The sequence below is a fragment of the Muscardinus avellanarius genome (assembly GCF_963383645.1).
Source record: "Muscardinus avellanarius genome assembly, chromosome: 1".
Taxonomy (NCBI): domain Eukaryota; kingdom Metazoa; phylum Chordata; class Mammalia; order Rodentia; family Gliridae; genus Muscardinus; species Muscardinus avellanarius.
In genome coordinates, this window is record NC_137786.1 from 151,594,030 (window position 1) to 151,608,181 (window position 14,152).

Here is a 14,152-nt window from a genome sequence, read left to right on the forward strand (position 1 = left end):
GTTTGACAATGTGGCTTGTGTAACAGATTGCTCAGCTGACTGCAAAGGATCCAATCTAGCAGGATGTTCAGGCAATGGTGTGAGATAAGAAAGAGTGGGGACTGGCTGATGAGGGGGATTACTGGACAAACAGGAATGCTTCAAGACTGGGAGAGCATCCGAAGGGGTTGGGGAAACAGCCAGTCGAGCTGGAAGGGAACGACGAATAAGGGCAGGCATTAGAGTAGTTGGGGTGGAATGCTGGGCTGGAAGGAAATGTTTGGGTCTGGAAGTTTTGTAAAATAACTTTTTCTGTGAGTCAGGGTAAGGAATGATTGGGGAACTTCGGGATGGGTAAGGTCGATGGCCAGGTGGACCAGAAGGAATGGGGGCTGGTAGACAAGGGACACTGCTAGAAAAGCTGGAAGTAACTGGAGCTGGAGGTTGAGGAAGATATTTGATTGGGCAAGATAGTAATGGAGCTGGTAAAAAGGTCTTTGGAAGAGCAGAGGGAAGAGATGGCAGGGTATGGGGCTGGCGTGTGGGAGAAAAAGCTGGGTAGCTAGGAAGAATTTGGGAATGATGGGATAGCAATGGGGCCCGTGAAGGAGACAGCTCATCAGATAAATAGGGATTAGGTATGGAGACAGCTGGACAGGCAGGAATGGATCTGCACAGGTGGAAAAGCATTTGGACAGGCAGGTAGAAAGAGCCTTATTAAGATGTATTTTTAAAATTTATTGGGCTGTCTCTCGGCTTTTAATTAATGTTAATTTTTGTCCTTTGGGTCCATTTATGATCTTCCATTGATCAACCAGGTTCCTTTCACATTGGCTGAGAAATGTATATAACTTATTCATATTTCCCTTTTCTCATTACTTGCTCTTATTTTTGGAAGTCTGTTAGTCATACAGATACAGAAACATGGGCTGGAAAATCAGCTTTAAAGCACTGGCATACATTGGTCAAATAGACAACTGCTCAGTTCTGGCCACACTTCTTAGTGTAGCATGTGGTTCAGAATCTGCCGTCTCAAATACACCACAAATACATGGATATTGGAGATAGATATCTGACAACATTATTTTATTAAAAATAAGTATTTAATATGGGAGAGAATATATTTTCTTTTGCCATACACCTACCAGAAGGGTCAGGTCAATGAGTTTTGTTATAAGGATTTGGTTGTGATGGAAGGCTGGTCAATTTTTTATATTTTTAACTTTAGTCTCTTATTAGTAGTCTTATATCTCATTATTTCCTGAAGCCATTTCTATGCTCACAAGAACATATTCTCTGACTTTTCTATAAGCTTAAGCATTAAATGCTCTCTGCTTTTATCATACTTTTCAGTTTTAGATGATTATATTACCAACATTTAAAACTATTTGTATTTGCTACTAACATTTTTCACATTAGAACAGTATTTCATGATTACTGATATACTTCTGCTTCTTTGGAAACTATTTCTCAGCATTACTTTATTCCTTAACATACTTTCAGTCTATATTTTACTTAAAATGTATTTTTAATGTGATAATAGTTTATTACTAAGTAGCTTAATTATATTTACAATAAATATATTATTTTTATTAATATCTGATTCTTAATATTCTTTTTTTTTTTGCGGGTCTGGGGATAGAACCCAGGGGCATTTGACCTCTGAGCTACACCCCTGCCTTATTTTTTATTCTTTATTTTGAAACCGGGTCTCACTGAGTTGCAGAGGGCCTCACTAAGTAGCTGAGGCTGTCCGCGAACTGCGATCCTCTGGTCTCAGCCTCCTGAATGCTGGGATTACAAGCGTGCGCCATCATGCCCGGCTGATTCTTAATATTCTAATATCTGATATTTGTATAGCATTTATAGTTTACAAAGCACTTTCAAATACATTATTTAATACTATTAGTTATCTATAAAGAAATGTTCAAACTTTTAATAAGTAAACCACATTTATAATAATGATAGATACAAATTTCATGAAGTCACAGTCATAAGAGTATGCTACCATAACATGAAATCTAGGTATTTTAATGAAAAACTAAGATTATTCCTCATAAAACAAAGATATATTTACTGATCCTACAACATATTTGCTATAAAGACAACTACATGTTTCCTTCAGAAAAATCAAAGTTATTCCAGTAGTGACTAAGACTTTAAGCATCTTCACTTTAAACAAAAAAATTTCTATGCTTTCATTTTCTACACAAAAAAGAATTTTTTGAAAATGAAAACATCTGATAAACACAAATAACAACTGATACATAGAAAAAAAATTGAAAGTGAAGAATCCCTGCATAAAAATGCATACTACTTCTATACTAAATGGTTTAGAATTTTTAAAAATCAGTGTAAATTTCCCTGAACCCTAACCCCCCTCTAATTATATCATCACGTGTGTGTGTGTGTGTGTGTGTGTGTGCGCGTTACTAGACATTACACCTGGGGGGGTGTTCTACCTCTGAGTTATACCCCCAGTCTTATTTTAAATTTTGAAATAAACTTGCTGACCCTGAACCTGGGATCCTTCTGTCTCAGTCTCCTAAGTACTGGGATTCTAGGTATGCCCTGCTGCACCTGGGTATCTGTCACCTTTTTTTTCAGACACATCTTTCTACAGAGTGATTTCCTCACTGCCTCAGCCTCCATCTGCTACTTAACACACTGCTCTTTGGTTCCACTTTTGCTACTTCACTCATTGCTTTGTTTGCATTTAACTAATTAACCTACTAATTATAAAGTTAGACATGACTATTATCTGCAATGTCTTTATTTTCCTTGGTTTCCATATCATCATGTTTTTCTAGGTTGTTCCTTCTCAGGCTCTTCTTCAGCTCCTCTTTCCTGGTCTGTCCTTTCAATAGTAGAATTTTTGAGAGTTATGTGACCCTCTTCCTTTCTTATGTTGCTCATATTTTCTTTGTAATCTTTATGTGATCTCTCCCTATCTGTGTGTGAGCAGAGGGATAATGAAATCATTCCTCCTTCTCTATAGACCACCTCAGTGTTGGGTTACTTTTCTCAGTCTTCCCTGAGATTTGGTTCACTTATTCTGATCTTGTTTTCTTGCAGTAGAGTTGTCACTAGTGGGAGGTAGGGTCATAATACACCAAAGACTAGCTTGACTGCTTTGTGGCCTGCCTTAAGGATTTTTATTGAACATTGTGGCCTTTCTTTTTTAATCATATGGTGTTATCTGTCCTTCTAGAAGCCAAACGGGGCCCATTGTATTTATGGAAGTTTGATGAATTAAATGAACTCGAGACAACCACTAGTAGACAAATATAGTAGACATTACTTCTATCTGGATATTCTTTTTGCTCATCCACAGTCATTTTCCTCTTGACTCTGTGCTTCACAGATGCTGAATGATAACTTGCTCTTAGATTTATGGCTGACTGGCACATGGAAAGAACCAGCAGGACATAAGAGGGTGACAGAAGGCTTTTGATAATTACTCCTCTGGTTTTCTCCCTGCTGGGCATGGTTTAGTAGTGGCTATGTTCCTCTACCTAGGCCAACAGGTTTCATCTATCAGCCTTCCTCTACAACTATGCACTCAGGTCTGTGTTGGTAATCGTGACTTTGTGGGCTGTTCTGGAGGAGCTTCACCGTCCTTTGCTAACGTCCTAGTTCCTTTATAAACCTCTCAGTCATCTCTTTAGAATGTTTCTCCTGTTTCTTGTTCAGATCCTGGCTGACCCAACTTATTGTACTATGTATTCACTAGTTCTTTAGAAATCATCTGAACTCTATAAACAATTCCTCCCCATGAAACTTGACTCTTCCTTGGTTTTCAAGGAAAACCCTCTCCTAGTCCTTTTTCTCTAACCCACGCTTTTTCCTACTGCACAATTCTCGTCTTTATCCATGGCCTTGAATGTTTACTTATCACAGCACATATTCTCCATGGTTGACCAGATCCATTGTTGTGGCTTCAAACAGCTTTAGCCTAGATCTTTCTCTTGAGCTCTAGATCATTTAAGTTCTACATTTATTGAAATAGCTTCTTTCAATCCATTACCTACAACCTTCCACAATGGATTAGAATGGTATGTTTAAAAAACTGGATTTTAGCTTTGATGAGGTTTCTCCTCTGTTTGATTAATGAAGGAACGACATCAGAATTTGTATAAAAATATAAATATAACATGGTTAACCTGGACACTCATTGTTGGGAGGGGAAAAGGGAAAAGGGGGGTACCATTAAAATGTAATTAATTAAAAAATAAAATAGAAAAAAACTGGATAATTTTCATCTGCTTAAAATTCTCTCAAACTCTCAGGATAAAGCTTATATTCCTTAACATACAGATACATTTAGCTTTTCCAATCTCATATGTAGCCTAGCTATTAGTAGTCTGCATCCTATGATTCTTAACCATGCTCTCACTCCTGTACTACATCACGGCTTCTGTTACTCTTGACATCTACACGTGCTCAGTGCTCTGTCTGTAATGCTATCCCCCCACCTGCTCCATGATTAATCCCTATTTTACTGAAGTTTTGCTGAAGAGCTCTCTATTTTTCTGTCTTTCCTGACTCTAATGAAGAACAAACAGGAGGATGAATTTATTTGTTCCTAGCTCTAATCAAGTGACTTACTGACCAGAGGTTTTATAAAAGTGGAATATTATTATGCACAGGTAAAATATTAACATAATTTGTTGTCTGAATTACTGATATATTCATATGAGCAAATGTTAAATATTATTATTACTCATCTGATAGTATTCTATACTTCTTCAAGCATTATTTCACTTCTCCCTTAGATTATACACTTGGGATTTTATTTTCTAATAGCATACATCACCTCATCCCTTTACAATGCTTGATCTAGTTGTAGGCATATAGTTACATCAATAAATATTTGGAATAAATGGAAAATACAGGATATCAGAAGATACCCAGTGGTTGGTTAGCCCATCCTTTGCTTTTAGATGACTCACTTATGTACAACTGAGAGATGTTGTAGTTTTTTCAGGACATCCAGGAAAGATTTTCAGTGAGGAAAAACCCTTTTCTAGCATAATGTTATTCTTTCTACCTAAATTTGTATCACTATAATTCAAAACAATTTTATCTTCTCAGTCAAGATTCAATATCAATCAATATCAATATATTAAAATAATTTGAATTTTAGTTTCCACAGAAAATTATTCAACATAGACAATATTTGTAATACCGTAGACTTTAAGAAAATTAGAATTCTGACAACTTTTCTAGTAATTTACATTCTGTTAACTCAATTTAATCTGTGAAAAAAACACAATTTTATTTTCAGAACTCTTAAACAGAGTTGAGGATAAACTGATAAGAAGGCCTATAAAATTCAGTAACTATAAAGTTATATAATTATTATATGCTAACTAATACACAATGTTACTTACCTCCAGTTTATTGTTGGTCTGTGAGAAAAGGGGAGGTTTACTTCTGATTTTGAGTTGGATTCCTGAATTTGTTTGAGAGCCTCTTCTAATGGAGGAACTGGTTTTTGAAAAACTAAAGGAATAATAAAGAAATATCAAATAGTAATGAATCACTCTATTTATAGTGGCCTCTTTATATATGGTATGAGTGGTCAATAATAAAAGGTTACTTTAAAACACTTATAAAAAGGAAATACATTTTATTTAATCACTTACTTATTATTGTGGTACTAGGAATTGAATATAGTGACATTCTGACTTTGAGCTATACCCCCAACCTCTCTTTTTGAAATTTTGTAAGAGGGTCTCAGTAACTTGCTGAGGCTGACCTCAAACCTGCAACACTCTTCTCTCAGTCTCCCAAGTACTAGGACTATAGGCCTGTGCCCCTATGTCTAGCAGGCTGTGAAATTTTTAATAGTAGAGTACAGCCAGAATTCTCTGTATCAGCTTAGTCAATGGCTAAGTACAACTCAGCATACATACAATAGCTGAATAAAAATATAATGGCCTACCTTTTTTCTTTATGATGCTCTGACATTTTTAATCCCATCTTACTATGTAAGATACAAAAATATAGATGTGATACCAAAGAACCAACCATAATCATATTTATTTATTTATTTATTTATTTATTTATTTATTTATTTATGGTGCCAAGGATTGAACCTTGGGACATTCTACCTCCAAGCTACATCCCCCAGCTCTATTTTTTATTCTTTATTTTGAAACAGGGCCTAAGTTGCAGAGGGCCTCACTAAGTAGCTGAGGGTGGCTGTGAACCTGGATCCTCCTGTCTCAGCCTCCCAAGTACTGGGATTACACGTGTGCACCACAACTCCCGGCTCGTAGTCATATTTAACTTATTGGTTATAAGTCTTAGATTGTTGGATTTTAATATTCTTTAGACTTTATGTTCTGCCACTCTCTTTTTTAAATACTTTTAATTGGTGCACTGTAATCATATCTTACTGAGGCTCAAAGGCATACAAATAAACTTGCACACAGGTCTTGGTGTGTTTCTCTTCAGGTCCCAACCTGCTACTACCCAGCCCTCCCCATATGTAAAGTGAGATTGGCAGTGATACCTTCATATATGGACAGAGTTTAATTGGAATAATTTCTTTTATCAGTTCATCAGGTCACTTTCCTCAACTATCTAAAGCCTTTTTTGTTCCCTATTTTCTCTCTAGCTTCCACATATGAAAGAAAACATTCAGTCCTTGAATTTCTGAGATTGTTCTCATTTAGTATAACATCTTTTTTTTTTTTATTGTGGTACTGGGGATGGAACCCAGGGGCATTCTGCCTCTGAACTACAACCCCAATCCTATTTTTTATTCTTTATTTTGAAACAGGGCCTCACTGAGTTGCGAAGGGCCTAAGTAGCTGAGGCTGTCCTCAAACCACAGTTCTCCTTGTCTCGGTCTCCCAAATTCTGGGATTAAGTGTGTGCCACCACGCCTGCCCAGCTATAACCTCTTTTTAAATAAGAAGTTGACCCAACCAATTAATAAAATGCCAGAATGAATGTCACAGCAATTTCCTGAACTTAAATGCTAAGTTTTCTTTTTGTTGAGTTCCTTACTAAATTAAAAAAGAAAACATTGTAAGCCAGTGTGGAGTGGACTCAAGCTTGTGAGCTAACAGAGAATTTATTAATAGAGCCAACAATATATTCTCCAAATTAAACTTAAATCAAATTATTATCTTTCATTTGGTTACAGTCCAATGTACTGGCCTTTTATGTTTAGTTTCCATTCTATTTTGTCATTTATCATTTTATTGTTTACTCAGGTCGAATATGACTAGAATTTTAATATTCTAATTTTGTTTTAGAAATTAAAGTACCTGCTCTCCTGCGTTGTGAAAGAGGAATATGGGCACGCTGGAATTTTTCAGTAACTTCTTCAAATTTCTGCTTTCTTTGTTGAAGTATTTGTTCTCTAATTTGGTGTTCTCTTTCTTCTTGTTCTTTTCGTTTTTCTTCAAAAGCTCTGTATTTAAGACATGGAGTAAATAAAAGTAATACGTTAAAACTCAACACAGGAAATAGTTTCAAAATAATGTCATTTATTATACAACAGTGTTTTCATAGTTCAAATTTTACTTAAAAGCAAAATAGGCCATTGACTAAAAATTTAAATATATCTGTAAACAGTAATTTCAGAACCTCATCCAGATCTTTTGCAACTAAAAGAAGCTCTGTAATGAGGCCCCTTCTAATTTCTTCCAAGCCTGCACACCGTTTGCACCTCCCAAGGCCTGCCTACTAGGGAAAGATCCTTTCCTAAGCACTATGCTATTTTTTTGGTGTGTGTGTGGTATTGGGGGTAGAACTCAGGGGCCTTCTACCTTTGGGCTACACTCCAAGACCTATTTTATATTGTATTTGGAAACAGGGTCTCCCTAAGTTGCTGAGAGCCTCACTAAGTAGCTGAGGCTGGCTTTGAACCTGTACAATCCTCCTGTCTCAGCCTCCTAAGTGCTGGGATTACAAGTGTGCACCACCATGCCCAGCTTGCACTATGCTATTTTGTCGTGTGAAGAACTAATTCACTGCTGAAAGAACCAGCCTTACAAGTTATGAGGCAGTCAAAGAAATACTGTATATTTCTCTTTTTCTTTTAGGCCAAAACTTTAAAATTGGCTGTTAAGTCTGAACTGTACTAAAAATTCAGTCAATTTACATAAAAATGTCAATTTCCAGTTTTTCTTGTAGATTTGGAATATTTAACAACTCTAAACCCTTTATCCGACATACCTACAAACATCTGTCCTATCATCCCTATTTTTCTTTATCATATTTCTTTATTTCTGATTGACCCCCACTCACTTGAGTTTATGTTATCTAGTTTAAACTATTCTGTTTCAAAAAATTATTGTCCTTGGAAAATATTCGTGTGTGTGTGTGTGTGTGTATTATTCAATTTTTTTTTTTTTTTTTTGCTAGAGCTGGCATTTTGGTACATGTTTATAATCCCAGTACTTGGGAGGCTGAAACCAAAGAACTGTAGGTTCACAGCCAGCCTTAGCAACTGCAAGACTCTGTTTCAAAATAAAAAATAAAAAACAGGTGTAAGGACATAGTTTGGAGGTAGAACACTTCTAGGTTCAATGCACAGCACCTCCAGAAAATTATTTGCTAGACAATAAGAGAGATAAAAAGGAAAAACCACTACTCACTTATAAAGTAGACTCCAAAGGGATCTTCTTATGCATAAGTTTGAGGATGGGAGGTAAGAAGTCTTTTAGGATTTTTAGTGCCTTAGGTTATTGTTAACCATCTTTCTAAGGAGCTCCCCTGTCTGGATCATTATTCTAAATGACCAGACTTGGGGAACTATACTTCATGGTGATAGGGCTATAGACTTTGAAGTGATACAGTCCTTGTGATAGGTGGGAGGTAGTGGTTTAGTGCCATAGGTAGGGAAGAAGAGTTTACCTCCCAAAATAATTATCTTCTAAGAATTTCCCCATGTCAAGACCAAGAACTGCTTCTCTGCTAGAAGCAGAAGCACTAGAAGTCCTAGCCACAACAATTAGGCAAGAAAAAGAAATGAAAGACATAAAAAGTGGAAAGGAATGTCTATAGATGACATGACTCAACACACAAAACCCTAGAAGCTTTCACACAAACCCAGTACTAATGAATTTAGCAAAGTTGCACATAAAATTAATACATAAAATTAGTTGCATTTCTATACATTAAAATGAATAATCTAGAAAAGAAATTATGAAAACAATTCCATTTGGAATATCAAAAAAACAAAACACACTGTAGTGATAAACTTAACCAAGGAAGCAAAAAACTTGTATGTCAAAAGCCACAAAACATTGCTGAAAATTTGAAAGAAATACAAATAAAGGGATTCATGGATTGGAAGATATAATGTTAAGATGTCAGCCGGGCGTGGTGGCTCATGCTTTTAATCCCCGCACTTTGGAGGTTGAGACAGGAGGATCACACAGGTTCGAAGCCAGCCTCATCTACTTAGTAAGACTCTCAGGAACTTAGTGAGACCCTGTTTCCTAATAAAATATAAAATAGGACTGGGCGTATAGCCCGGAGGTAGAAAGCCCCTGGGTTCCACCCCTAGTACCACACACACACAAAAAGATGTCAAGAATATCCAAACTATTTACATAGGAGGACACGAAGGTGCATGCCTGTAATGCCAGCCACTTAGGAGGTTGAGGCAGGAGGACTCATGGATATAGAAGGCATGTTTAAGGTCAGCCTATAAAATTTTGTGAGACTTTGTCTCAAAATAAAATTTAAAAGGGCTAGGGTTGTAGCTCAGTGGTATAGCATTTGCATAGCATGTATGAGGCCGTAATTGACAGTACCTACCAACCAACCAACCAACCAACCAACCAACCAACCAACCAGATTATCTCCATATTCTATCTAATCCCTACCTAAAACCCCAATGACTTTTTTTTCCTTCCCAGAAAAATAAAAATTTGCAGTGTATTGTGCTTGTGATCCCAGCTACTTAAGAGGCTGTGGCAACTTGCCACCACCCTGTGTCAAAGAAAAAAAAGTTGGGAAGTGTAGAATACTTGCTTAGCATGCAGTAGAACTGAGGATGAAATAAAAGTGTAGCGGCATGAGATTTTTAAGTGAGAATCATCCAGCTGAACAACTCAACACAGAAAATTTTAATAAATTGTTTTAAGCCACTACATTTTAGAAGGTTACTCAGCAGCAAATGACAAAATAGTAGTTTTAAACTAATATTTAAAAAAGCTTATATCTATTTAGTAGAGATAAAAAAGAATTTATTTTATACACTTTTTTGACCAAGAAAAATTGGGAGGCATATTACAAATTAGTATATTCATATTAAAATTAGGTCTCCTCAATGCTGGGCGTGGTGGCGCACGCTTATAATCCCCTTGCTTGGGAGGCAGAGACAGAGGATTGCGCTGGTTTGGAGCCAGCCTCGCTGGCTTAAGAGACCCTGATTCCAAATAAAGAAAATATAAAATAGGTCTGGGAGTGTAGCCTGGAGGTAGAAGGACTTCCAGGAACCCCAGTACCACACACACACAAAAATATTAGGTCTCCTTAGTAAACAGTACTATGTTACATGTTATTCAGTACATTTTTTGAACCCAGGGCTGTTCTACCACCATGCTACACTCCCAGCCTTTTTTTTTCCTCCCTGGAGGGTGGAACCCAGGAGCTTTCTACCTCCGGGCTATACTCCTAGACCTATTTTATATTTTATTTGGATACAGGGTCTCACCAAGTTGCTGAAAGCCTCACTAAGTAGCTGAGGCTGGCTTCGAACCTGTGAGATCCTCCTGTCTCAGCCTCCCAAGTGCGGGGATTACAAGCATGTGCCACCACACCCAACTAGCCTTTTTCATTTTGAGATAGGATCTCACAAAGTTACTGTACACTGGCCTTTAACCTGCCACCTGGCTGCATTATTCAGTTTTAGATTATCAGTGGATTGAAACTGTCCAAGCTAGCCAACTATCACCTTTGTGTCTAATGGCTGATTGTTTAGTATATAATTATATGAAACAACTTATACTTACTACATTGTAAAAAAAGATGTCTATTTCAGGGATTTTTTTTGTAGTAAAGTATTGTATTTTCCTCTAAAGCACTGTCTACTTCACTGGTTATGAGAATAATATACATTTCTCTATGTATATGAGAGGAATTTTAGTCAACAGGTATGTACTATGGATTTATTTTAGTGATATTTTAGTAGCCTTTATAGATTTGGTTTCTGGGGAAATACTTTGCTGGTCTTTCCCTTAATATAGCTGGCATGGATATAATACCCACCCACCCCCCCCACCATGGGGAAAAAAGAGAAATACACTGTTTCTGTATTTCATGGGTTGTAAAGCTCACTATTATTAAGATGTTAATTATGTCTAAATTTTTTATAGATTCACCATAATTCCACTCAAAACCAGGTAGCTTATTTATGTGAGAAAGCCAAAATTCATAGAATAGACAAAACAATTTTGAATTATGACAAAATCTGAGGATACACTATTTAAAAAAGTGGTTCTTAACTGGAGAAATGTCTAGAGACATTTTTAGTTGTCATGGTTGGAATGTGCTACTAATGGGTAAAGGGTAGGGACACTGCTAAACATCCTACAATTGATTCAGAAATTCCTACATGGCAGCCTTCCTGCTTATCACAAAGAATCATCCAAAATGTCAGCAGTAACATTATTGGGAATTTCTGCTATGATGCCACAAAGACCAAGTCAGTACTGGTAAACAGATCAATGGAAAAGAACACGGAACACCAAGTATGCCCTTACATATACTGGCTAATTTTTCTGTTTCTCTTTTCTTTGGAGTGGTACTGGTGATGAACCCAGGGGCATTCGACCTCCGAGCTACACCTCTTTCCCTATTTTTAATTTTTAATTTTGAAACAGGATCTTACTAAGTTGCGGACGGCTTTACTAAGTAGCTGACGCTGTCCATGAACCGCGATCCTCCAGTCTCAGCCTCCCGAACGCTGGGATTACAAGTGTGTGCCACCACGCTTGGCTTAAAAAACCATTTTAGATAAAGGCATTTATTTTTCAACTTATGCACCAACACTATTTGTTGAAAACTAAATCAGTACCATTTGCTATGGAGGGATATAAATATATATACATATATATGTGTGTATATACATATATACATATGTGTATGTATATACATATATATGTATGTATGTATGGATATATATATATGTTTTGCAGTACTGAGGATGGAACCCAGGGACACTGTACCTCCGAGCTACACCCTCAGCCCTATTTTTTAAAAGTCTTTTCATTGTTGAAACAGCATCTTACTGAGTTGCAAATGGCCTTGATAAGTAGTTGAGGCTGTCCCACAAACCACGAACCTCCGGTCTCAACTTCCCAAATGCTGGGGTTACAAGCATGCACCACCACCACCATGCCTGGATTTGGAGGGCAATATTTTAAAAGACTTAAAGAAAATCTGAGCGTGGTGGTGCACACTTGTAATCCCAGCATTCGGAAGGCTGAGACAGGAGGATTGCATGTAGTTCGCGGCCAGCCTCAGCTACTTAGTAAGGTCCTTTGCAACTCAGTGAGACCTTGTTTCAAAATAAAGAATAAAAAATAGGGCTGGGTGTGTAGGTAGAATGCCCCTAGGTTCCATCCCTAGTACAGCCAAAAAAAAAAAATGTTCAGTTAGAAAAGTGAAAAATTAAAGCTATTTAAGAACTAGTATATGACTAAAATTAGAAAGACTGGGAAAAAAGTTATGAAACCAGGAGGATTCACATACATGGCTAGTGAGTATGTAAAATGATCATCCCTTTTACAAAACCACTTGACACCTTGTTATATGGTTAAACTTATAGATACACTAAGACTCAGCAATTCCACTTTTAATCATTTACTTTGGAAAAATAAAACATATGCCTAGTTTCCACTCATGGATTTACCATTTAAGCTTGAATTATCTTTTAGCCTATAGCTTTACTACTAAATTCCAATTGTGGCCATCAACAGAATGGATAAATTTTGATTTCTTTTGTGTGGTACTGGGGTTTAAACCAGGAGCATTCTTCCTCTGAACTATATCCCCAGCCTTATTTTATTGCTTATTTTGAAATGGTCTCATTAAGGTGTGGAGGGCATCACTAAGTAGCTGAGGCTGTGATCCTCCTCCAGGAACTTGTGATCCTTCTGTCTCAGCCTCCCAAGCACTGGGATTATAAGTGTGCACCATTAAGCCCAACTCAAATTATGCCATTTTAAAATGGAATACAACTCAGCAATAAAAAGAATAAGCTACTGATATATGTAATAACACTGATGAATTTCAACATTAAGTGAAAAAAGCTAGAACTGAAAATATAAAAATCAGTTATCATTCTGATGATAAAAATTAAAATAATGGTTGCCATGAGAGGTAGAGATTTACTGCAAGGTTTACTGCTATGAGAGGTGTAGATATGAGAGGATGGAAATAACCATGGAGTAGAAAGCTCAGTTTGAGCAGAAGTGAGGATATGAGAGATGGGATTAACAGAAAAACAGTTGAAAAGATAAATGAATTTGAGAACCTGGTGGCATTTTAGAATTGATGAACTCAGGGTACTAGAGGCAGTAGCATCACTTTGGAAAACAGTATGAAGGATCCTCAGAAGAATGGGAATGAACTTACCATATGATCCAGCAATATCCTTTTTTAAGATAAAAAATAAAATGTGTCTGGGGCTGTAGTTCAAAGGTAAAAGGCCCTGGATACAATCCCCAGTACCACACATACATACAAAAAAGGGCTGGGGGTATAGCTTAGTGGTAGAGCCCCTCTTGGTTCAATGACCAGTATCATCACCCCCAACAAACTATAAAGAATGATCACTTGAATAGAATTAGGAGACAAAAAGAGCTGGATGTTGAACCTTTAAAGAAACAACAAGGAATCTATAGCTGACTGTAGCAAGAAGAGGTAGTGGTGGTGAGCAGTATATTTTGATGGCATATGTTTCAAAGGAACTGAATATTTTTGAGAATACAGAGCAATGGCTATAGTGATAATGAGGAGCAACAGTGACTCCTCATATCTTTTGTATCTGTCACCCTCCATCTCATTCTCATACCTTTGTCATAGAGAAAAACAGAAGCTGTAAGTAGAGCACTTGTCACATAACTAAAACATTACTTGCATCCATGTGTACCTCAGTTTGAGGTTCTAGGAAGTTTCTAATACAATCCAATATCAC

At 36.8% G+C, this 14,152-nt stretch overlaps 1 protein-coding gene across 1 annotated transcript in view; it reads right to left on the bottom strand.

Annotated features, from left to right (window-relative positions):
* Positions 1 to 14,152, bottom strand: part of CEP126 (centrosomal protein 126) — a gene marked incomplete at both ends in the record, with an annotated part of 77,052 nt that overhangs the window by 50,341 nt on the left and 12,559 nt on the right. The window contains 2 exons of the mRNA XM_080700573.1: positions 5,373 to 5,484; positions 7,263 to 7,408. Of these exons, the coding sequence (XP_080556699.1) occupies positions 5,373 to 5,484; positions 7,263 to 7,408 (258 nt within the window). The remainder of the gene's footprint in view (positions 1 to 5,372; positions 5,485 to 7,262; positions 7,409 to 14,152) is intronic.